This window comes from Anguilla rostrata, chromosome 1, assembly GCF_018555375.3.
Source record: "Anguilla rostrata isolate EN2019 chromosome 1, ASM1855537v3, whole genome shotgun sequence".
Classification (NCBI taxonomy): Eukaryota; Metazoa; Chordata; class Actinopteri; order Anguilliformes; family Anguillidae; genus Anguilla; species Anguilla rostrata.
In genome coordinates, this window is record NC_057933.1 from 59,887,664 (window position 1) to 59,914,934 (window position 27,271).

Here is a 27,271-nt window from a genome sequence, read left to right on the forward strand (position 1 = left end):
AAAATGTCTGTGCACAGCCCTGTGCACATTAGTCTGAAAATGGCTACAAAAATAAAGAGGTCCACAAATAAAAGGTCAGACAAATAGTGTACAATTGGAGGAGATTCAACAGCATTACAGGGGAGGGGTCATCCAAGGAAAAACACTCCAAGAGAAGCTCATCCAAAATGCATGGCAGCAGAGACATGGTTTAGGGCTACTTTTGTTGCCATATGGACCTGGATGACTTTCTGACTTTGAGAGAACCATGAATTCAAGACTGTACTAAGTTCTACACGAGAATGTCAGGGTATCTGTCCATGAGCTGAAAATGAAGGGAAAGTGGGTTGTGCACCAATCGTAAACATATAAGTAAATTACCAGCATATCCAGAAATATTTATACTGTAGGGGGTGTATAGAACTAGGTGGGCCAGAACTACTTAAGTGGGCATTTACAATTGGATGAGGTGGTTCAGCCAAGATAAAGGGTGGGCCAGAATACGGTTTAGGTGGCCGTGGACCACCCTGGTAAACCTATGCCTGTGTCAGGGAAGTAAATCTACAACAGAATGGCTGAAACAAGAAACAACTGAAATGTTGTGGAAAGACCTTAACTGAGCAGTTCATACAAGATAGCCCGTACATATCAATGAGTTGGAATCAGTTCTGTAAAGAAGGAATTGACTAAAATATTTCTAAGCTGATGTGCAGGAGTTATCAACAGTTTAAAAAAATGTTTGCATGAAGTCATTTCTGCAAAAGGGGGTACTATCTGTTATTGAATAAAAAGGTTCACATATGGTTTCCAACAAAATATATATGATATGTTCAATAAAGAAATTAAGTTTTTGTCATTTTTCCATGAAAAAAAAAAAAACATTGGTTAAACACTGAACAAACATTGAAATGTTTGATCAGTGTGTTCAATAAAAAGTAACTTTTTGTGCTCATGAGGTTCAGTAAACTAATATTAAGACAAAAATGATTTCATTTAAGGTTAAATGTATTCATTAATAGAAATTATAAACGGTTGAGACTTTCATCACTGTATTTAATGAAACAAATCTGTGATGAGCAAAGACCGCCCCCTTTATAATGGTCTAATTTATAATGGTCCCCCTTTTAATTGAAATTAAGAATTAAATTAAAGTTTAAAATATATGTCAACACACAAACATCATTTGGTTGAAATTTATAATCCTGGTGGTTACAATGTTTCGGAACCAAAATGTAAATGTGCTAGTATGTGTGTGTACTACTGCCTATAGAAATACCAGTATCTTAGTTTATTGTAAATGACATGTCGTTGTTGCTGGGTACTGCTGGTTACAAATAGATTTCTTATCTTTAATCACTGGTATCACACCTATGTTTTGCCTTTCAGCGAGGTGCTGAATCCATTTTGTATATGTACACAGCTGTATGGAATGATAACATGTACACTATATTCAGTAATTACCTTTGGACAGCGCACATCTGCTATACAAATATATTGCATAATGTAATCTCAGATAAACCAAGTTACAAACATGGGTCAGTTGGCTTTGGCCTGTGTTCACATCTTATGTGATTGGTTAATAATACTGTCAGTCTTTAGTGAAGTATGGATCTAACAAATGTAGAAAAGCCATTTATAAGAAAACTACCCTGGCAGAGATGGGATAGTTTTCAGTTTTTCTCCCATTGGTTCTGTGAACATGGAAGCTGAACTGAAAAATCCACTCATGGGCCTGTGGGGATAAGGAATATGTTCCCAAGTCATTTCTGTCACGGCGCGGGTAGGGGGGACCCAAACGCAGAGGGAAGAAAAAAAAAAAAACAAAAAAAAAAAAACACACAAACTCAAAAAGGGAAAATTAAAAGACTTTACTATAGACAGGCAACAAGCAGGGAACAGACAAGGCCGCAAAGGGAAAAGACACGAACTCAAAAAATATCTAAAAACAGAAAACAAGAGGAACTCAAACACGGGCAGGGCAGAACATGGTCAGGGCAGAACACAAGGGCAAATCAACAAGTCAGGAACAAAACGCAAGTCAGGAACAAAACGCAAGTCAGGAACAAAACGCAAGTCAGGAACAAAACGCAAGTCAGGAACAAAACGCAAGTCAGGAACAAAACGCAAGTCAGGAACAAAACGCAAGTCAGGAACAAAACGCAAGTCAGGAACAAAACGCAAGTCAGGAACAAAACGCAAGTCAGGAACAAAACGCAAGTCAGGAACAAAACGCAAGTCAGGAACAAAACGCAAGTCAGGAACAAAACGCAAGTCAGGAACAAAACGCAAGTCAGGAACAAAACGCAAGTCAGGAACAAAACGCAAGTCAGGAACAAAACGCAAGTCAGGAACAAAACGCAAGTCAGGAACAAAACGCAAGTCAGGAACAAAACGCAAGTCAGGAACAAAACGCAAGTCAGGAACAAAACGCAAGTCAGGAACAAAACGCAAGTCAGGAACAAAACGCAGGCAGGTATATTGGGTCTGAAACAAACAAAAGTTGGGAACAAACACAAACAGGTAATAAACACAGGCAGGTACAAAGGGTCTGAAACATCGGAAACAAACACAGGCAGGTACATACGGTTTGCAACAAACAGAATTCGGGAACAAACACAAGCAGGCAGGTACATGTAAGTCAGGAAACAAACACAAGGAACCAGCACCCGAGTCAAGGGAACAGAGAACTTAAATAGACAAGGGGTAACAAGACACAGGTGAACTCAAAAAACAATCAAACCAGAAGGAGGGGATAACAAGACACAGGTGGGAACAATGATGGAATAACGAGACAACCAATAATACAATTAACAGGGGGGAACAGGACACAAAACAGAAGTGCTGCCATCTGGCGGCCCAACAGGGAAAATGCAGACAGGAACACCGAAACATGACAATTTCAACTGTTAACATTACAGAAAATGTTTCTGAATACACATACCTGGTAAAAAAGCTAAGAAACTTTAAAGACGTGTATCCTGAAGTGAATGGTATACATGGTATACATAGCATAGCGTAGCATAGCATAACATAACATAACCTTTTGTTAATTTTTCTTTGCATCATATGCTGAAAAACTATTGGACAACATACATATATAACAATTTGTGTCCTTTTATACCATTTGCCATCCTGAGAATACCAACTTCCCAGTGTCCTGGTACTTGCCCTGGTAAAATTCAGTTTCATTTGTGGTAAAAGGATCACAAGGCCAAGGCGGGTAAACAACATTGTCTCCCTTTCACCTGCATGATGCAAATGTTCAAAAATGAGTATGTTAAGTGAATTAGGATACTGTATATGAAATCTGACAGAAGGAGGCAGAAGGTGATTTTCCTCAAGGGATTAAGAATCATTTAGAGACTTAAAAAATCTAAATGTGTGGGAACAATTAGAACATTTCTAACTGTAGTTCAGCGTGACAATCACAAATCATGTCCAGAGGTCAATTTGACCAATTTGGAAAGGTCATTAGAAAGATTAACAAATGGTTGCAATACAGGTATGACATGTTTGCATGTTCAAAGGCAGATGTCATATCGCAAGTTTATATCCAGTTCATATCCAGTGGATGCATAAGGTTCAAAAGTTGGCACCTACTATCAGTCCATATCTTTATAGCATCTTTACAAGTAGCAAAAACCAATCAACTTGCTACCCAAGAATGGATGGTAGACGTAAATAGCGCAACAGTAAATAATGAATTGCCAGCAGACTGTTTATAGAAATGTATAGAAGCATTCCTTTTTTTTTTTTTTACAATAAAATTGGGATTTTTAATTTCACTTAATTAAGGATTTCTTATTTGTTGAGGCCTGTGTCACTGACATCAAAAATTGGATGACAAAAAAATTTGATTAAAAAAAGACATCTTATCCAAATTTTCCCATATAGCCTTAAAAATAAACAGCTGTAGAGTTAGACCTCAAAACCTAGTCTAAAACCATGGAGTGACTCTTGAATCTGATCTCTCCCAGGATACCCATATTAAGAACATTTTAAAATATAGTCTTCTGTTATTTATGCAGCATTTCAGAAACTAGAAATTTCCTCTCTATACAGGATGCCAAAAAAACTGATTCATGCATTTGTCACATCCTGGGTAGACTATTGTAATGTACTGCTGTCTAGCTGCTCTAACACTGCACTCAATAAAATACAGCTTATCCGAAACTGACTTGACAGAAGTCCTGACTGGAACCAGGTCAGAGCACATTGCTCCCATCCTCGTATCACTGAATTGGCTCCCAATAACACATTGGATTGAGTTTAAAGTCTGACTCAAGCTGTATATTCCAGCCTGTGCACTACGCTCCAGCGAAGGGCAGCCTGTTGACTATTCCCAGCATTTTCAAAAAGACTGAAGGTGGTAGGTCCTTCTCTTACCAAGACCCCACTTTATGAAGCAGTCGGTCACTCTTTAAATCATGACTGAAAACTCCCTTATACATTCCTTCCTACATCTACCTCCTCCGCAGACTATAGTCTAAAACCTGCCGATTTACTTTTGACATCCTGTTCTAATTTTTATGTGTGTGTGCTCACACTCATTTACTGTTCTCGTTTTAGTCTGTCCTTGTAAACAATTTGTCTACTTGATACTTTTTGAATGTCTACATATTTCTAACTTCATTGTGTCTGCCTCATTTATTCTTATTTTTACCCTTTGTTGATTTTTACAGTGTTGAGACCTTGTTGTTAAATGCACTTTAAACTGAAACTTAAACTTGTAAGAAGCCTCTGATAATACATTTCCTGAACCTAGTAAACTCCCGGAAATATGATAGAAGCTGTGCCTTTTTGAAGTGAAGGGGAAACTGCTTTCATTTTGGTTAAGATGTAGACCGCCATTTCCTCAACACGTCTCAGTACTATACTGCACTGTAACATGGGTTTGTGGTTCTCGTAAAATTATTGAACTTCTTACAACTTTTCTTCCTCATGTAAATACAGAGCAGGTTAGACAGGAAATTGCATCCTGATTAACTATAGCTACAATCAGTAGAGTGCACACATCCACAACACCCATAAAAGAAAATAATTTCCTCATTGACCTTTGGTAAACATCTCCAGATTTAATAAAAATCTGGCCATACTTAAATTATGTTATAATCACAATCAAGGGACTGACTCACAAAAAGGGTAACCTCCTTTCCACGTACCAGAGATAACAAGTAAACAACTCCCACACTTCAGTAAGGTGTTTAGTCATTCATACCATGACAAGGCGGCCTTGCACGTCTATAACTACTCCTCACACCTGACGTGATCCTAACCTCCACCCCCGCCCACTGGAGCTTCGACTGTGGGTTTTACAGGTTAGTGTGCTGTCTGAAGGCAGAGTGTCTGACAGGAAGACAGGAAATGTGTGTAGACTCACACTGTAGCGCATTCTACACATGCTACGCAACACTGCAACCCTCCACTTAGAAGGATACAGACCCAGTTCAAGCCACACAGCAGAACCCCATGCTGTTCCCTTTCCTATAGGCAAATAAAAAATAAAATATCTAATTCCCCATGTTCCTTTTTTTCTTGTGCAATGTGTGTGGGTGCCCATATAATTATGGTTTAGAATTAGCAAATATTAATCTAGCGAATTTATTTTTTTTAAACTGGTCCCAAGGTAGTCTTTACATATATTTCTCCTTATGAACACCACTGTAGCTAACTCAAAGCGAGAAAGAGATGCAAAATGTAAATTGATCTTGTAAAATAAGAAACAGAAATTCAGCCATGAAATAAGAAACCATGATGCTCCCTGTTGAATCAATAGGAACAATCATGCTGATGTCTAGAAAATACTTGTCTCAGGTTCAGTACAGTGCAATATAGAGGTGCTCTGCTAAGATATATGTTGTAGTATGTATTATTAATGGGCCAGCATCAGTATACCAAAAGACTAAGAATGAATAAGTAGCCAGTTATCAACAGAAGCCAACCCACACAGCTGTGTATCCACTGGTGGACTGAAAACAAAATATTTCCTTCATTTTTTCAAGTTCTCCACCACCTGTTCTTTTCATATTTCAAATAATAAATAAATAAAAAAAACAAAGGAAACTGAGAATTTCAAGTGTGTCAGTCTCCGAGGAACTTGCAAAGGCAATGACTGATAAATTGATTTTTGCCATAATCAAAAAAGAACAGCATCAGGTATAAATCTATCAAGGATTTTTTGACTCTGGGAAGGGAAGAGTAACTAAATATTTGATCCTCTGCATTATGACCAAGGAATTCACAATAGAAAATATCTGAGGTATATGATAATGTATGCAGTCCTAGATGTCCTCACTGATGAAGTGCACAAGACCCACCTATGTCACAGAATGTGATATTTCAATGCATTTTAGAGGCGAAGAAGTCCCTCTTCTCTGCATCTTCAGCAAAATTTCCCATTTTCACGACTTCGAAGGCACATATCAAATTCCAGATATGCGAAGTCAAGGGTGAAAGGATATTTGGACCAACTTTTCAAAATAGCATTGAAAAATTACTTAAACTTCAATCCCAACTAAAATTTCTTCAATTATGTTAAAAACTGAATCAGGCACATTGGATGAATCACAAAACACAGCTTTGCTCTAACAGGATTTATTTATATTACCATTACATCATCGATATGATTGTGATTATTCACAGATTTGCAGTTATTCACAGATTTGCAGTAGCAGTATTCACGAACAGGCACCCTTCAAAGGCATGGATAAAAAGATTTGTGCAGACTGAAGAGGAGTTGATGTGCATGCCCATGTCAAAGAAAACATTAGAACCTCACAAAGAACATGCTATCAGGTCCCTCTTGGCAAAAAATGTACATTTTAATTTTGGGCCTGGGGTACACCAAGTCATACTGACAAGTCTGTAATTGCATTTCCTGGGACAACTTTCAAATTAAAATAGATTAATTAATAAATGAACCCACGAGCTGATATAAAAATGCACAATCTGACCAGAACAACAGTTTGCATCTGCTGTCAGCTGTGAAGTGTGCATGTGCCTTTGTGGCTTTACTCCTCTCTATCCCTCTTTACCTTATGTCCTTTCAATCACACTTTATATTATAGTGGTCTACGTTTATATGTACTTACAAAGTAAATACAATATTGTTACACATCATTTATTGTATTAAATCCTTCAACATATATATTAATTACTTTTGTATTTTAATAACACTGGCATAGCAGGCTTACATAGTTATGTACTTAACTAAGTACATGGCGTAAACAAGAACCTCTTCACTGGCAAACCTTTGATAAACTACATCTAAAATAATTGTGAGGGAGAAATAAGGTGAAGCTGTGGGTGTGAAACCATAAAAATCCACTTGCGTGCAGGTTATTCCACTTGGGTTAAAGTGTAAGAGAATGACAAGGCTGTGGCTAAAGTATTTATGGGATTCCATCTGTTTCAAATGAAAAAATAACATTGAGATGGCTAAAAGCATTGTGTAGACTGTTTTATTTTACTTTGCTGAAGGCTAAAAGCAAAATAAATTACCCCATAAACGTCTGAATGTTAATTAAAATATTCTAAAAGCATCTACACTTTTACACTTTTAAGATACACAGAAAGTAAATTTATTAGGATTCATGTCTGAACATGAATTTTTGATATATATATATATTTTTGACATGTTGCTATTTAACCTCTTTTCAATCATTTTTATAGTAGCATTCTGATGTCATGATCACTGACTCACCATTGGCCTTAAGCTCAGAGCTGTTTCGGTCTGTCAGAGCTAAACAATTTGTGCTGCCTATTCCAAGCTAACTCTGGACAATCAGAAGACAACAGAAAAAAGAGTAAAAACACCTGTAATATAGGTAGCTAGGTAACATTAGTATACTGCTTTGGCTGTTCTCTAGTGACACCATTTAACAATTCAGCTAGCTTGTACGACAGCTAAGTTGTATGACATACAGTAGATAGCTTTCCCTCACCTTACGTTATTTAATGTTCACCCAGAAATATCTAGCTACCTAAATTAGCAAATTTACTGAAAGCTAAAAAGCAAGCAATTGGTGTTTTCCAACACCTTGACTGGGTCACAAATATAATAGACTGACTACTATAGTTTTTTTTCTGCTGTTAAACTTATTTTGCCTTATTATTGCTAGACAACCCAAGACACAGTCAGAATATAACATTGTGATAACAATGTTACCGCTTTAGCAAATTCTATGCTTGTAGCTATCCAACGTTTCAAAAAATAAATAACTTGCCGGCAACACAAAAAAGTTATTTTTTGCACTATGGATTCAAAGTTTTAAAAGTAATGCTAACAAAGCATGATTTTAATCATGGTGACATAAGTATCTGTCAATTGATTTCCCATTACCTTTCTGAAGTGCATTCCTTTCCATATTGTTTTCTGGAAGATGCTTGATATCTACGATATAGTAAGGAGTGTGAGGCTTAATGAACCACATAACAGATGGTGCTACCATGTACTGTCAGGTACTGACTTGTGGAATCCAATCAAAAGACGTTGCGCTCCACAGCAAAAAAAAAAAAATATTCAGTGCAATTCAGTTGGTTACAAGTACTGTCACTGACCGATGTAGTGAGAGAACGAAGAGAAAAAGGAAGATGATTTCACCCATTTTTTTCCTTTCATTTTTGCTTAGAGCTCTTCCAGAGAAGACCTGGACCACACAGGATACCAAGACAGCAGATGGGGATGCTACTCTCAGTTTCGGATTGAGATTGTTTAAGACATCTGGTCCGAGTCACAGTGAACTTTTCTTAGATTGTACACACACACAGCACGTTAAAGGAAGAAAAATAAATACTATCAAAAAAGACCAAAAGCACAGAATTTAAAATGCACTTAATTAAGCACATTAGAATATGAGAAAAAACATCAAAGTGCAAAATGCAGTATCTACTAGATTTCAATTTGAAACATCCCTTGTTGCAGACTGGTCAGAGGAAAAATAAAAAATAAAGGCAGATCTACCTGATATGTGACTGGCTTTCGACCTGTTCATCTGAACATCTGCTGATTAGTCATACTTGGCTATTTTATATACAGTAACAGGTTGCTAAACATTAAATGTGCTACTTTAAAAGAGTTAACAGTGTACAGGCACACACTATTTTCAATTCATTGTGTTTGTTGCTGCTATAGTCATCTTTGCCCTTTATTTGTGGAGTCATACATTGATGATTATTTTGTCTTCTGTTGTGCGTACGTGTGTGCGCGTGGTTGTGTGCAAGCGTGCGTGTGTGTGTGCATGTGTGTGAGTGTGCGTGTTTGTGTGTGTGTGCGCGTGTGCGTAGTTGAGTGTGTGCGTGCATGTGTGTGTGTGTGTCTGCGTGCGTGCATGCATGCACGCAGTGGGGCCCTCCAGATGGGGGGCTGTAGGAAGGGCATGAGGGAAGCAGGGGGTGTCGGAGTATTCTGGGATTACTGCTGGGTGGAGAGAGACAGACATGGAGGCCGATCCTTTTCTTGAACTTTCAAGCCTATGGTGAACTCTCCAGGGATCCTGTAGCACAGGAGAGAGGAGAGCAGTATAGAAAGAAAGGAGAGAGGAGTATAGGATGAGTGGAGAGAGAGGAGAAAAAGGAGAGAGGGAGGAGTAAGGGAGGAAAGGAGAGAGGAGAGGCAGGAGAAATGAACAGAGAGTGTAGTTAGGAGGAAGATAATGTATATTTTCCTCATACAACATAATAGTACTGATTAGTTACAAAATTTCTACATTCTGAATATAAGCAAACAGATGAACATACAATGCACATGCAGTACATGACTACTTGCCACACACGCATACAGAGAGAGAGAGAGAGAGAAGCAAAACCTGGTTGATCAGTTAAATAAGATTAAATCTAAATTGCATCTGCCAGAGATTCCCAGCTGCTTTCCTTGAATTAACCCAGGGCTTCTTGATGTTTCCAAAAATTAATTTGAGAGAATCGGATTATGAACTGTAGATTTGTTTACATGAAAGCACTGAGGAATTGCACATTTATGTCCACATGGCAGGCCTGTTTTAGGGATGCAAATGCACTTGGCAAAAGAATGCGCAAATTCACAATATAAAAGGAATTGAATACATTTTTTTCCATGGGAGAAAAGTGGTACAAAGCACAAGTGGGAGGCTTCTACCGCTGTTATTAGCTGAAAGTGTGATAAAGGTGTGATTAGGACTCTTTCACATTCCCTTTTAATGAAATATACAATAACACATACAGGTATCTTGGGACAAATAATTGATGATAAACCGCTATGCAAGAAAAAAAAAACACCAATGCAATCTATTCAAAGCTGCAGCAACATATGCTTATGTTGAAGAAATTAAATAGGCTTGATGTTGACTACTTAGTTTTAACACGTTTTTAAATGTATTTTATTGAATCTATTTCAATTCAACCTGAACCTCGAGTGCTGCTCTCAGCTGCACAAAAAGATGCATTCTGAAATCACTGGGGCCGACGGGTGGAGACTTTTAGAGTTGTATGAGAGAAATATTCCCTGTATAGCCAGCTCTTTTTTTAAAGGAACAATGTTGTCCCCTCTTTGGTTCGTTTCAGATGCTCCCTTCTGGGCGCTGGTACAGATTGCTCAGGTTGAGAAGGGTATGAGCAAAAAGCACTTTTATCTTTACAGCTATTTCGGCGAATTCCAGTCTACACAGACATGCCATTTACCAGGTATCCTTCACTGCAGCTATGTATTTATAGTGCCATGAAAAGGTGTTTGCCCCCTTCCTGATTTCCTCTATTATTGCATGTGTCACACTGAACGGTTTAAAATCTTTATACAAAATATAATATTAGGGGAAAAAAGGGAAAGAGTAAATAAAACACATTTAAAAAAAATATTTCATTGAATGAAAAAACACAAATTGCCCATATCACCCTTCTGGAAAAGCAATTGCTCCCTTAGTTGCTTGATCAACCAATTAACCAAATTTAATTGATAGAATCAGCTGACTGAACACAGTCAGACTTGAATACTATATAACCAAAGATATCTGTACACTGGGGCTGTTTTTCATGGGGTTTGGTTTGGGCTAGGCCCCTTAGTTCCAGTGAAGGCAAATACAATATATGTGGTCCCAAATAGGACACATGGGAATGATGGAAATGAAGCACACTTTATAAAAGTGCAAAATTTGTAAGTATATTGCCTCTGGCTTTAATATCCAAAATTGACAATATGCTGTGCAGAGCTTACCCTAAGAGTATGAATAAGGCTCTTTGAGAGAAGGTTTGAATCTTAAGCAATCTGCCCAGTGGAAAGTAAATGTTGTCTGAAGTACATTAGACATTTTCAGGGTCATAGGAGTCGTCAAAGATCTGTGCTGATACACCTTGATGGAGAGCAGGCTGATGTTAGCATGAGGGCCGATAAATTTCATTTCCTGTCTTTTGAGGCTTTTGGCAAATGCAAACATTTCACTTAAAACATAGTTTTTTTGTGCCCCCCCCCCCCCCCACACACACACACACACACACAAACCGAGTTCCATTTTTACATGGTAAAACCAAATGCATAAAAATACCCATAATTTAAAAGCTGAGAATCTTTACTTCAACCACATGTCAACGTTTCATTACAAATCTAAAATTGTGGAGAACAGAGCAAAACCAACAAAAAAATGTCTTTGTCCCAAACATTATGGAGATCACTCTATATATACTGTTCATTAATTTTGTTATGAGACATTTACTTAAATCACTACTGCTACTATATAAAACTGTTTCTGCATGTACTGTAGATGAGGTAACAAAGTAATCAATAAATCTACCAGTTTCATAATGGCTGTTGAGCATTCCAGTCATGTCAGGATCTGTGATAAAAAGCACCTTTTTATGGTATACTGGTAAGACCATTAAAATAATGCTGTACCATGCGTCAGCACCCTCAAAAAAACAGAACTAACACTTACAGTAACACTCACTCAGCACAAGCACTAAAAATGGATAAAAATAGCAGGTTCAGCACAAGAAAATCCCAAGGAAATACACAAAGTAAAAATTTACTTAAAAAAATGCACAAGATAATAAGCGATAATACAGCGATTAGTGCTTCATGAGGGAGTCATTTGTTGAAGGTCAGTGCTGAGATTATAATCATTTTTTTGGAGAACTCATGATGATAATGGAGATCTGATCTATGTGATTTCACTATCTGGCTGCATATCTGGCTGTGACTAATCTGAAATGATAAACATTATTCTTTTACACAACTGGGTATTTAATCAAGCAAAAGCACAATAAGTGGAGATAACAGCTTATAGGCACAACAGCAGCGCCCCTTGCTTTTAGAGGCATTCATTCATTCATTCAACAAATATTTGCCATGTCCCAAAAAATTGGCTTTCAATGTCTGATGCAGGGTTACAGATACATGCTAAATTATGTATGCATTTTTAAATGGTACAGGGTTGATGTTTCTCTTATATTGCTTCTTAAATGTCTCGTCAATTGGTTTAGGCATCTTGTGTTTTGTTTTCTGATTGCTGAAAGCATTGTTGATGACTTTATAATGGATTTGATTGCAAGCTCGTCTTTTAGTTTGATGGATTATCGCTGTAGAGTTAAGAAACTTTCTATTCTGTCGCTATCTACATCCCCACACATTTTCAGCTTCTGTGACATTCATACTATATGACCTATTTAAACCATCTTAAAACCTGCACTGAATTCCAACCAAATAAGCAAGGCATCATGCACAGCAAGCCGGTCAGTTGTTTCAAAACGAAGCCCAAAATGGTGTAGCAACCCCCCAACACGAAACAAAGGAGTCATCCCCCTGAAGCTATGCCATGGCCTTGCAAAGGAAATTAAAAATAATTATAGAGAAATAATCACCACTCATTTTAGACATCACTGAGTCACCACCACCAAGTACAAAAAAGCATATTGTACTTTGCCCTTTAATGGTATCACAATAAATCAGAACAGCTTCATCTACAGTTAATGCAGAGATTTAAAAAAAAATTGTTTCTAACACAAGGCGCCATGAACAGTCTCATTGTTTAGTTTGTCTTTTCCCTGCCTATGTTTAGATGAATAAACAACCAAATGTTTTGTGCTACAGAAAGAACACATTCACACACCTTAAGATGTAGAGTAAGTATATTTAACACGACCGTGCCATTTTATTGTTTTTTACTCCAATCATTTGTACCGATTCCAGTTCTGTATTTGGAGCTGTGTGTGTGTGTGTGTGGGGGAGGGGGGACAAAAAGAGGATCAGGGCAGTAAATATCTTGAAAGTGAGCAATTGGGGTCTTGCCATCTCCTCCATCTCACTGATTGCAGTCTTTCTCCACGGTGTCAAACTTTTGTTTTTCTCAACACTTTTTCAGCCAGAAGGAGGCACCATGGGGGGTTTAGTTTGCTTTTAAGTCCCTTCCTTCCTTTATCTGAAGCCCCTGAGAACCGACAGCTAACAGAACAAACAGAAACTTTAACAAAGGTACACATGGAACAAAGAACAAGGTAGCTACATTACAGACATCTGTTTTGTAGACCTGTATACAATTAAAGAAAATCAAACAGCACTGTAAAGTTTTTTACAGTTACATTTGCAACTCTGCAGCACTTATATTCATTCTCATTAAAGCACAGAGCATACACACAGTGAATGGAGTGTGGTGTAATTGGAGGAAGACTTCCCACCTGACACTGATAATTACCAACAAGATTTGGAACAACCTCAGGAAGTGTTCCTGCGATGCTGGTTGTTGTAGTAGTGATTAATGATTAGCGACTAACTACACTCAGGCTCAGGGGATCTTTATACACAATCACAGACAAAAGAATGATCAAAGACACTAAATATGCAGCGGAAAATGACAGTTCTCAAGGGCCTGCGCACATTCAAACCAAAATATATAACTTCCTTTATCAAAGTAGAAGCCTTCAAATGGCCAAAGGTCCAGATATCATATGACCATACTGAATATCAATCCCATTTCAGTATGGTAACCAACAGAACATGTGCAAGTTAATATTCACTGTAGATTAGTCAAATATAATAAAACAGAAAAAACACTGTGATAAAAATAAGAAAAATTGTGTCTATACTTAAATTTCTCATTGTTCTCAGTAATTCATTCTGAGATTGACAGCACACAGACAGATGCAGAGATACAAAAAGCCTAGTCGTACTTGTTTTCCAAAAACAAGAGGCAGATAGAGGGATGAGGAGGGAAAGAGGAGAAGCGAGATATTTTCTCTGGTTTCCTGCTGTGATTTGGAACATTCTCGCTCAGAGCACTGAGGATTGCCACGCTTGCACATTGGCTCAAAAATAGACTGGCGGTAATTTATTTAACTGGCGGTTGAAGAGAACGCCTTTACTCCATCTGCTCCACCACAGTACGCAGGCTGCAGGAACATGTACCACCTGCACACTCGAGGATGAGCAAATACAAAATGGCTCTGCACTTGTTGAGAGGATTTCAAAATGATATACTATAGGCCTTCTACCTATTTATTTAAAAGCTTAACATTACGGGGGACTTCTCAAAGATTTAACCCCACCCTCCCCCCCTTTTTCTCTCCAATTTGGAATGTCCAATAATGATCACGGTTCAATGTTCATCACAGCCTGTTGTTGACTGGGGAGCATGTACTCTCTCTGAAGCAAGCCATGTCACCTGCTGCTTCTCATCAGGTTGCAGTTTGCAAACTGTGCTGGCACAGACGTGCCTGAGAAAGACAATACACGGGCACCTCACATCCCTCCAGACTGCAACCGTCCTATCCCTGGGCGACACTAGAGCCACTTGTGCATCAAGCTGTGGGGCTGACCACGGAGGCTCATCCATGCATTAAAACAACAGCCCCATGCATATATAAAACTTGACATTTCCATGTTTGCCTTCCATATAATGATGCAAAAATGACAAGTAACATGAACATTCACAAGTGGTATAACACTCTCTCTCTAGGGAGTTCACTGAGGTCACATCAAATACAAAACTAACTGTGACTATTGTAACGTAAAAATTATTTTTTAAATCAACAGAGGAGCTTTCGATGCATATGAACATCACTACAACTAATCATCTGAATAAGACAAAAATACAGATTTCCTTCCTTAGCAGGTGATTTTATAAGCCCACAAGACGTTCTAACTCCGTTCTCAGGACGTAGGCTACTTGGTAGTCCCAAGAGTATCTAAAAAATAGAAGGGTGGTAGTTTACCCAATAGAGCCCCACTACTGTGGAACACCCATACAAAATTTATAAGGGAGTCAGACACAGTCTCCATTTAAATCTAGATTAAAAACGCAACTTTATGCTCAGGCTCATAATCAGTTATAGTCTTGAGACAGAGTGGGAGAAGCCTGTAGCCATAGAGCATTGTGGGGTGCATCCTTTCCTTACTGTCACCTGTCAGTCAGCTGTGACCCTGCTTTACATGGGCTGGCTCTTGATAGGTGGGTATGGTTGTCTCCCTGCATGGATTCTCAATCCCTGTCCTAGTAGCTGTGCAGCCATAGATTACTCCTGGCGGGGCCACTTTGTAATCCCCAAATCATACCCCTGTTACTTTACTCCCTGTTGCTTTCAATTTTGTCCCCCATGCTTCCGGTGGGGCTTTTGCCCCAAATCCTGAGAATGTTGTCGTCTAGACTCCCCCACCGCAGCGGTCCGGCCTCTCTTTCATCGCCTCCACCCTGTCCACTTCCGTCACCGCCTGCCGTTCCCCACCATCGCCACCCGGCCCCGCCCATCATCTGAGCTGCCACCTCAGGACTGTCACTTAGCTGCCACTAATTTGATCAATGTGAACACTGACTGACTGACCATGTTGGTCACAAAGCTACACCCTGAGCCGACCAGAGGAGGATGTGTTCCCCCGATGAGCCTGGTTCCTTCCGAGGTTTCTTCCTATCTGTTACAGAGAGTTTTTCCTTGCCACTGTTGCCTTAGGCTTGCTCCTGTGGGGGCTTAGGCCAGGGTTGTCTGTGAAGCATATTGTGACAATTTGTGAAATGTGCTAAATAAATCAATTTTGATTTGATTTGATGACCTTGTATCTATTAATTTGTCCTATTAAAGTATCAGGGTAAAAGATTTGCTGAAACTACAACAGAACGACACAACATTAGAAGAACACCACCACCCACTGGTAACAGTCTGAAGTTCCATAACCACTATGCCACACCACAGGTAAGAGAATGCATGCTATAATTTCTTTTTGAAATGTATGTGGTCTATACTGGTGAGGTGGGGGGTGGAGCTCCTAACCCCGGATGAAATGATACACTATAGTCAGGAAGACAGGTAAAGCAGAGCCAGTCTTATGTGCCATTCTTTAGGCACCATTAGGATAAGAGATGATTATTTCTAAATACAGCACTGTGTATTCTCTGTCTTTTGGTTCTCATGCCACACATTAATTCCCTCACTTATCCTGTCATTAATACACCCCTGCAGTCTGTCTCTAGTTCTTTACCTTCTATTCTTTCTTATTTCAGTCTCTCTAGGTTTTGGTTTGTTCCCAAATTTTGTCTATTCTGCTGTTTTTAACAGAGCTTTGAGACCAACTTACTGACTTTTCAGAGCTCAGCCCTAGAGATTTTTAGTGGTTTTTCAGAATTTCAGAGCTGTTTTGGGTGTTTATTATTAATCAGCACTGGCCTGATTCTGAACTGGGGGAATTTTTTTTTTTATATTTTCAACTTTCAACAGTAAAAGAACACAAAACTGTATTCATAAAATATAGATACTTCTGATAAGGTTTATTTTTATTATATATAAACAGTCTAAATTCATCACCCCACCCCCTTCACCTATCTTCCTTCAAGGTTTTATTAATTTATTAAGAAAAACCACTGGAACCCAGTCAAAACCCTGTGGAGTCCTGGGCTCTGCTCCAGGTACTACCACACCAGCACAAACATACTGTAGCTATGAGCTAATTAGGTTACTTTTTCTGTTTATTGTGCATGTCTTAAACCAGGGGCCCTCAATCTTATCAGGAAAGGGCCAGTGTGGGTGCAGGCTTTGTGTTCCAACACATGTGGGGACACATGTGATTCTACTAATCAAGGTCCTTAGCAAAGACTCTATTGGTTGATCAGTAGAATCAGGCATGTTACTGCTTGGTCGGAACAAAAGCCTGCATCAACAACGGCCCATTCTGGGTAAGATTGAGGACCCCTGCCGTAAACATATTCACCCATTTCCATGGTAATATTGTACATCATGTTAGCTAACAAAGGAAATAACCCATATGATATTGTTGGTTTAATCTTTCTCTTGTTAAATGTGAGCAGTGATATTTTGTGAAAGGTGAATAGGTTTCATAAGTGTTTTCATTTTAGAACGGCTTTGAACACCCTTTAAAAAAAATCAACAAAATGGTCTGTCACTACATTGCTGTGGAAAAAAAAAAAATTGCCCCTTCTTTATTTCCTCCATTATTGCATATTTGTCAATCTGAATGGTTTCAAATCTTAAGACAAAATACAACAGACAAAGGGACCCAAGTAAACACAAAAGTCATTTAAAAAAATGATTTGAATTGAATGTAAAAGGTTATCAAACACCCATATTACTCATGTAAAAAATGTAATAGCCCACTAAGTGATTGCCATGAAAGGGAGAACACAAATCAAAAAGTAGTAGCTGAAAAAAATACATATGAACTGAAATCTTAGCCAAGTTCTGCTCTACATGTGCAGGATCGATTACAGATTCCACATGTGCTGAAGACTGCATCCCTGCCTCTAAGGGGATTTGAAAACATTTCTTGCATGGACTACGTATGAAAACGTCTGTAGTAAGTACTGAATTATGCAGGACTGCCCTCTGAACATGCCATGAGATTACTTAAGTAGTGTGGACCTTAGGTATGCACATAGTATGAACTAAGCTCAAGATGTGTTGCTCTGTTAGGGCCTTTAATTATAGCATTGAAATGAACGCGGCAGCAGAGGGCCAAGGCCTGAGCTGGGTGTGAACGTCTCTTTATCTCTCCAAGCCTTCTGCAGACCCCAGAAGCCTAATCTTTCACTCCCTGACTGTAAAGGATTTATTAATGACTTGCGACAGGCGATGCCGTGCTGTCTGGCATTCATCCTTACTGTCCTCATAAGATGGAGAGTGGAAGACAGAGAGAGACAGAGGGTTTAGACTAATGATGGGTGAGTGAGGCTTACTGAAACCACACCATGTGAGGAGCTACCATGTGCTGTCTATCACCGACCAATACAGACAGGCGATACGATAATATATTTTGTTGCATGATATAGATTTTAACAGGATTGATGATATTGTGACAGAACACGTCTGTTTTATCAGGTATGCTGGCCAAGTGATTGCATCTACTGTCCCTCCTAAATTCCTGAGGACGATGCAGCTTGCTCATGGAAAAGCAAGCAAACATTTGTTGAACTTATTAACTCAGACTGATGATTACTGATCTTTAACCAGCTGTCTAATTCAGAGTAGAGTACTCAAAAACTGTACAAGTATTGTTACTTCTGAGAAAATTTACTATTGTTAAAGTAAAAGTAGCCCCGCTAAAATGTATTAAGAGTAAAAAAAGGTATCCGGTAAAATAACTGCTCAAGATACTTCTGTATTAAATAGGCACAATGTAATTAAGTAATTTATTAATTTATTAATTAATGTTGTGAGAAATATGTTCACAGCTTTTTAGCTGTGGGACCTGGCCATGGGCTATGCATTTCATAGGTGTATGTTTGTATGGATATATGCATGTACTGTATACATGCATATGTACAGTGAGCACCATCATTCACTGGACAGTAATTTCTAAACGGTTCATCCGATATGGATGAAAATACCCTCAAATTAAAGCTGACAGTCTGCACTTCAACCTCATTGAGTTTGAAAGGATACAATGGCAAAGTGCTAGAGCACAGAACCAAAATAACAAAAAATGTGTTACTGTGCAATGAATTATGGTGCTCACTGTATGTTTTTTGTGCAACATAGAAATTAAAAAACAAATGACCCTTATTCATTTTGAATTATTAAATCTTATTTTGTGATGTCTGCGGTGTCCATCACATCCTGGCGAAACGTAAACCTTTCTCGCCCTGCGGTGCCCGGCTGCTGATAACTGCTTTCTGCTGGCAGTCATCACACTGACTGTAAAAGCAAGTCCCACAAACGGCTGCCCCTCTGCCAGACGAAAGATGCCACAGAGTATGATGAGAAAATAAATCTACCGACCAGGATGGCGTGCACAAATCTTCCACTCGCTGTGTCGCTTGCTTGTTTTAGAACAACAGATGTTACAAGAACGCAATACACGGAGAAAAGAAGAGCTTTTTAATCAATGTAGAGACGATACATTCCTTATTCCTTCCTGATTTTTCAGCAGTGTATCTGTTTTGCTCATTTGCTCAGGAGTTACTGTACACTTCATTACCCGCAACACAGATATACATCTCTCCCAGATACGTGAAACTGTGAAAAATTTGTTTTTGAAAAACAATTTTTTTCCCCCCAGTGTGTTGGGTATCGTTGTCAATGTGTGATGTTCAAATAAAATCTTCCTGTCCCCCTGTGGCCTGCAAGATTAAATTCTGAACTTCAGAAGCACCTATTATCAAAGGGCAGGGCATAATCTCTCACTCTCTCGCCCCACCACAAGGTTTCTTTCATTTCTGTCTCGCTTTCAAATTCAAATAAGCCTTTAAGATAGTATAACATAAAATGTGTTAATGTGCCAAGGCAGATGAACAAATCAGCATTTAATCTTTCCCTGCCTCCATTTCCAACAGGATATAAACAATGTAAACATACTTATAAAATATGTAAAATAAATGAACACCTGTAATTTAAAAATGTATCTGCACACACTCTCTGGGGGTGCCAGTTGCGCAGTGTACAGAGCTGCCAGACCAGCACTCTGAGTGCCCTCTCCCAGAAGCACAGTTTTTCAGGTAATGTTTCACCCATCTGGAAATTCTGGGAACAACACTAATTAGGAATTAATTATGCAAAGGAGAACGCAGTTTTTCTTTCTCACCCTCCCTCAAATGTTGGCGTCTCTCCCTCTTCCATTCTCTTTCTTTCCTTGTGCATGCCTGCGCATGGCAGGAAGTCAGCTCTCAGTCCCTGAGTGATAGCATGTACTATTACTGTCAGAACTGAATATTTATTACACTGCACACTCAGATTTTAATTATATTTCTGCTGGAAAATGTTTACACGGCAGATCAAACGGTTTAGGCCCTGGAGTAGTGCCAGCAGCATTAGTGCGGAAACACACAGACCCTGACCCCTGTCACTCTGGCGAGGTGATGGAGGGCAGGAAGGGAGCGCTAATAGACTTACAGACTCGCATCAATACAGCTCAGCTTCTGCGGATGAACATTCTTACTATGGTACGATGTAAGCTAATTGGATGCACCCAAAGCAAATACATGAATATTTTGGCTAATGGGTGTAGCAACACCAAAATATTGTCACAGGCAGTAAAGCTGAAAGGAGTCAGTTATGTTTCGGTTTTCTGCAGGGGGAAATGTGTATGACTAAGCCTGGCAGATCGAGTTATCTAGCTTGCTGATCAGCTATGTAGCCTGCTAACTAGGGGGCTGACAGGCTGGTTAACTAGCCGACTAGCTAGCTGAGTGGGCTATTAATCACGCTAACTCACCAGCTAGCTATGTACATAATGAAATATGAAATTCCAATGGCACAGTAGTGTAACATGAGAACAAGTTCATTATTTGCATGCTGTGTAAGGCATTATAAAAAATTCAGAAAGACAAACAAGAACTAGCTAATTTGATATTTTAAATATTCAGTATATAGCACAGTATATAAGTTTCTCTTTGCGTTTCCAATGAATAAGTGAGTAACTTGTGTTCACGATTCTTTAAAAAACAGACTTTGGTTTTCATAACAAAAATAGAAGTAGCATACAAACATTTTTTTTTTTTTTTTTAATTTAAAAATTGCAGGCAGACCTCAGCTCTACAGGAAAACCTGAATAACAGTGACAGACTAGAACCCCTTCCTCACCACATCTAGCAGCCTTCCAAAGAGAGCTGCTGTGTTCACACTGGATCCATCATCCAGACACATGCTATTTTTCTTCCATATCTACTGAGTGATGAAATGGCGCAAGTGCAAAACTAGAGTGAAATAACTGTACCTCTATATTCTGAACCAGTCAATTCTTCATTTGGGGAATGCACAATATTGGATATTATACAGCAAACGTATAAAAGTCGAATAATATCTCTGTAGATTTTTTCATATTACCTGATATACAAAATTATTTCACTGTCAAGTAGCCCACTCTAATCCCTAAAAGGGAGCAAAATAGCAGTTGATTGTTTATTGGAGGTTCATTTCACAGGAGGGGAACTACCTAACTGAAGTTATTCAGTTGTATAAATGCATATATGTAGCTTCGTATGTACACGGTGCAAGTCACCCACCAAGAGAGAGCCCAACATGGTTCTGCTACAGAAGTTGTTATTATTATTATTATTATTATTATTACTACTACTACTACATAGAATACATAGAATTGGAGCTTCACAGCACTATGGGAAGCTACAGTTTTAGGTATACTATGCAATCACTCACACACACAGGTGAGGAGAGATGTTGAATGCAGCAAGCTTTTCGGGTTCTCTTTCGTGAATACTGAAGAAAAAGTGAAACATTTTTACACATTGTCTTCAATAACAAGCATAGAAATTACAAATCCAAGTAATCAATTTTTCATAATATGACTGAATACCCTCTGAGATGAAGACTGGCTTTCATCCCTACAGACAACGCAATACCCCTTTGATGTGGGATGACAGGAGCTAGTGAGAGTGAGATGGACAACTGCATCAGAGAGAGAGATGTGAAAACAACACCTCTGAGGCTGACCACCATTACAAAGGGGTGTGTGTGGGGGGAGGGGGGGGGGCTTAACCCAGAAATCCCCCAGTGGCCCAACAGAATGTGTAATGGCATTCAGCTTGCTGCAGGTTTCAGAAGAAGACCCTCACTGTTCACACAACTCAAGAAACCAAACAATCAGGTCACTAAGCAACAAGATCCCCAGATAAATGCAGAGACTGCACTTCTGTTCAGACTGTGGAAGTAAGGTCACCTTTGGTAGTGGGCAGATGTGCCAGCACATCCACAGGAAGTGAACCAAAAAAGGAAACGCCACTGTTTCAACAGTGAAGGTTTAAGGTTTATCCACACATCCCAGCCTTCCCAGTCATGAGATCTTCATGATATTTTCAGGAATGATGACAAAGACAACATTTCCATGTTCATCAGCTGAGCGCGAGCTGACTGACCTTCCCATAAAAAGGTAATTCTGCATTCCTCCTCAAAACAATCTATAGGCTTATACTGAAGATATATGCTAGAACTATTAAGTGGCTTTTCATTCATCTTTTATATATTTTCAAAACAAAGAGGCACAGCTTGCAACAAACCGGGGCTTGCATTCAATCAACATTTGTCATTAAATGTAACTTACAAGGAAAACACTTTTTTTCTTATTAAAACACAGTTTGGTGAGCTTATGAACTTGCCCAACTATATAAAAAATTGCCATTGAATTGTGAAATAAACAGAGACAAATGCTGATTGATACCACAAAGACTAATTTGTTTAGCCTATTTTTTCTCCTTTAACACTTAATCTTAAGTGTTTTCCATCTTCCCACAAGGAGGAATAATCACTCCCAGTTGAGGTTCAATGTCTTTCTTATGCCCTCAGGACAGATACACTCATTATGAAAGGAACATGCATCAAATTAATTCAGATTAATGCTGCAGCGGTGTCAGATTTATGTATTTTTAAAACAGTACCTGAGAGCGGCTCCCCGCATCAAATGCACAGTAGCAACCCACTGTTCCCTAGCAACCTGCTAGGCGGCAGATAGAAACATGCTTTCATGCATGTACTGTAACGTGTAAGAAATGACCACAAAGAACAGACACTCAAAACAAAACTGGAGCTGGAGTGATCCAGTTCTGGGTGAAGCTGCATAGAACAGATTATTATTTATCATTATTCAATCGCTTTGCAAATACCTTTATCCAGGGAACTACAAAGCCCACAATGTAGATGTTGCCTATTTACATTGTTGGATATCCACTAAATCAATACAGATTAAGCACTTTTTCTGAATTGAACAATCCAAATTGCATTCAATTAATACTGTGATTGAATCCAAATCCTGCTGGTGACAAGCTTGGCACTATTACAAGTACGCGCTGTCACCCAAAAAAAGCAAAGGGTTTTTTTTTTTTCATAAAAATGTTTCTTGAATGCATGTCATGATTTTAAGCCTGATGGGTGTTCAGACAACCTGAACAGATGCCTCACTTGGTCACACCTGACTTCACTCAACTATTCTCTTCCTGAAGGTCATGTGAGTTTTCAAACAATAAAGCAGAACAATCCCTTGGCTTTCATGTTCAGACAACTGAGTAACTGAAATAACAAGAAAGTTATTAGGAAGATAATTATCCCTCTGTCATTTTTGGCAAGCTACAATTAAAATGCTGCCATACACGATCCTTCAGCCAGTTTTTCATCAGTGTCCTTTGGCAAACAGTTGTTCCCACAGAACTCAAGTTTGATTCTCTTCAAGATTCTGTACAGACAAACCCAGAACGTGACTAAGGATATATTATGCCCACACATGTTCTTCAGCATAAATCAAAAATGAATTTGTTCTTCAAGGTCATAAGGACACCGTGCTAATCCGCTCTCGATTCTTTATTCCTAATTTTTTTAAATAGAAAATATTGTTTGAGTGCATGTACTAGTAGCCTCTAGTACTGTTGTGACTGATGCTACTACTACTACTTATACTACTACTAATAATAATAATAATAATAATAACAACAATATATGCATATATATTTACAGAGAATGTAGGAGGCAAGATGTTAGACTGGTCTGGGATATAAATTCTGCTACCCTCCCTTATTACAGATATGAAATGGAGTGCAATTTTTCTCCTCGGTTCATTGTAAAGAATGAGTGAGCGAGCGAGCGTCCAAGCGCCTGCCTGCGTATGCTGCTGACCTGGCACCTACGTGTAGTGCATAACCTATTTTCAGCCACGAAGACACTTCTGCATCATAAAGCTATACCCTCATTCAGCCCTAAAAAGACAATAAGACATTAAAATGAAATCGCTAATGACAGCAGTATTATTTTTGTTATTCTTCCAGATTCCTATGGTATAACTGACTGGGCACGACCGGTGCCAATGTGCTGAGATGAGATGGGATGTCCATGCAGTAGAACCGTGCCTTAACAGGAGGAGCCACCCTGCAGCCTCATGCCACACTGCTTTTAACACTCCCAAGACTGAGGCAACAGAGCAATGGCTAGACAAATAAATAATCCTACAAGATTACATCATGCTGTAATCACAGCGCTCAACCATGATGCCACATATTTCACTAAGCCATTAGAGTGAACAGATACAAGATAGAGTACAAGGGGGAGGAAACATCAGAATAGTTTTTTTTAATTTAAATTAATTAGGTAGTACAAACGATGTAAACTGCTGCCAGTATAAGATGCCTGAAACATAGATGGCATTTTTCGTAAATACATAATCAAAAAAAGAATTACCAACCCATGCGCTCAAAGAAGTTTTTAACAAACTAGGCTATATAAACAAATAAATGGTGCGTTGGCTTCCAATAGATAATCATAGAAAGGAAAGACGGGAGCCCGCAGTCTTAATGAATAGATATAGATTATGAATGTCTACGCAACAAAATCATTTTCATTTTTATTCCTATTTGGACAAAGAGACAGACATGTTTCGGCCTAAGCCGTCCTCAGTGTCTTGAAAGAGCAACAAAATTGCAATTGCAAACCATATGCCTTTCAGAGTGATGTGATAATCAACATCTTTTTGTTTTTCACTGAAGCAGCATCTCTCATGTGGACTTATGAGTGGAATGTGGATTTTGAAGTGAAAAAATGTTATTTTCCCACCTAAGCAAACAAAAAATGTTTCTGAACAGAAAGTACGAGAATCATGTGCATAAAAAAATCACCCTAATTCATGTATTAAATGGTCCCCCACATCTTTGCACTGCATCTGGAATTAGGCAAAATGAAACGGCAGCACAACTGGGGGGGGGGGGGGGGGATAATACAGTAATTCAGTCCTTAATAGCTGGACCGAAAATTAATCACAAGGTGATTTTTATGTATCTGTGGTTGAAAACTGAAGCTTTCTGAATCTTACATGCCATCATCTTGCTTCAAAAAATATAGGCCTTTGTTCTGCTCTCTCCCAAATGCATTACACCAACAGGCGATGCCAAGTGATCCAGTTTACATTATTTTATTTCACTCTGGACCAACTCAGGTATGTCCTCCATTATTTTTATTTGCTTCCTTCAGTGCAAAATTATGGACAGAACTCAGTAGGTACCATCTAGCGACTTGCTTTTCCAACTGAAATTGCATTGCATATATATGTTAATGAAGACACATTATTTTACTATGCAATGGCACAGCTCAGCAATAAAAATACATTCAAGACATCTGTAAATATTGAATAAAAAAGAGAAATATACATCCTAAATGACAAAATCAACTGCTTGTAACACTTGAAAAAAACAACTACATCTCTCAATGTGTCAAATAAGGCATAAAGACTGTTTTATATTATATAATAGGTACCATTTTTCCCTTATTCTGCTCCCTCAATAACTTGCTGGTTTTAAATGGATCCTGACAGACAGAGGAGAAGGTGGATTTACAGCTTTTTTTAGTCAATGGAAAATGTAACTCTGGTCTGCTAAATGCTCCTTTTTGCATCTGTGAAAATAAGAGAATCCTATTCAATTTACAATAAGGATCTCAAAAAGAGGAAACTGCATAAGCTGCCACTGTGATGACGACAGCAGAGTTATATAATTTAAGATTGCTTTAATGCTAAAGCATCCATCTGTTCATCTTTCCTGGTTTATAAGGACTATTTTCATTTCATATACTTGTTGCAGTTCACAACCATTTGTTCTTTAGTTTACCCATCTGCCCCCACACTGCCATTACTCTCACATCTGCTGTGCTCCACTGGCATCAGTGCGTACCCCACAGCTCACTGCCTCAGTGTGTAGCTCACTGCTTCAGTGCGTACCTCACAGCTCACTGCTTCAGTGCGTACCCCACAGCTCACTGCCTCAGTGTGTAGCTCACTGCTTCAGTGCGTACCCCACAGCTCACTGCCTCAGTGTGTACCCCACAGCTCACTGCTTCAGTGTGTACCCCACAGCTCACTGCCTCAGTGTGTACCCCACAGCTCACTGCCTCAGTGTGTACCCCACAGCTCACTGCTTCAGTGTGTACCCCACAGCTCACTGCCTCAGTGTGTACCCCACAGCTCACTGCCTCAGTGTGTACCCCACAGCTCACTGCCTCAGTGTGTACCCCACAGCTCACTGCCTCAGTGCGTAGCTCACAGCTCACTGCCTCAGTGTGTACCCCACAGCTCACTGCCTCAGTGCGTAGCTCACAGCTCACTGCCTCAGTGTGTACCCCACAGCTCACTGCCTCAGTGCGTAGCTCACAGCTCGCTGCCTCAGTGTGTACCCCACAGCTCACTGCCTCAGTGTGTACCCCACAGCTCACTGCTTCAGTGTGTACCCCACAGCTCACTGCCTCAGTGTGTACCCCACAGCTCACTGCTTCAGTGTGTAGCTCACAGCCTCAGTGTGTACCCCACAGCTCACAGCCTCAGTGTGTACCCCACAGCTCACTGCCTCAGTGTGTACCCCACAGCTCACTGCCTCAGTGTGTACCCCACAGCTCACTGCCTCAGTGCGTACCCCACAGCTCACTGCCTCAGTGTGTACCCCACAGCTCACTGCCTCAGTGTGTAGCTCACAGCTCACTGCCTCAGTGTGTAGCTCACTGCTCACTGCCTCAGTGTGTAGCTCACAGCTCACTGCCTCAGTGTGTAGCTCACTGCCTCAGTGTGTACCCCACAGCTCACTGCCTCAGTGTGTAGCTCACTGCCTCAGTGTGTACCCCACAGCTCACTGCTTCAGTGTGTAGCTCACAGCTCACTGCCTCAGTGTGTACCCCACAGCTCACTGCCTGTGTGTGTACCCCACAGCTCACTGCCTCAGTGTGTACCCCACAGCTCACTGCTTCAGTGTGTAGCTCACAGCTCACTGCCTCAGTGTGTAGCTCACAGCTCACTGCCTCAGTGTGTACCCCACAGCTCACTGCCTGTGTGTGTACCCCACAGCTCACTGCCTCAGTGTGTACCCCACAGCTCACTGCCTCAGTGTGTAGCTCACAGCTCACTGCCTCAGTGTGTACCCCA

The 27,271-nt window shown here is 39.5% G+C and overlaps 1 protein-coding gene and 1 long non-coding RNA gene across 4 annotated transcripts in view; one reads left to right on the plus strand and one right to left on the minus strand.

Moving 5' to 3' along the window:
• Nucleotides 1-6,557: 6,557 nt before the first annotated feature.
• samd12 (sterile alpha motif domain containing 12) overlaps nucleotides 6,558-27,271 on the minus strand; it is a 52,643-nt gene continuing 31,929 nt past the window's right edge. The window contains exon 5 of one of the 3 annotated variants that reach the window (XM_064345734.1): nucleotides 6,558-9,473. In XM_064345734.1, the coding sequence (XP_064201804.1) occupies nucleotides 9,451-9,473 (23 nt within the window). In that variant the 3' untranslated portion in view covers nucleotides 6,558-9,450. Of the gene's footprint in view, nucleotides 9,474-9,522; nucleotides 13,385-27,271 lie in introns of those variants that run through there. The other 2 variants (XM_064345713.1, XM_064345728.1) reach the window with 2 other exon arrangements.
• On the plus strand, nucleotides 18,008-19,497 carry LOC135260472 (uncharacterized). The gene is made up of 2 exons (XR_010331581.1): nucleotides 18,008-18,101; nucleotides 18,259-19,497. It is a non-coding gene; the product is annotated as an uncharacterized LOC135260472 (long non-coding RNA).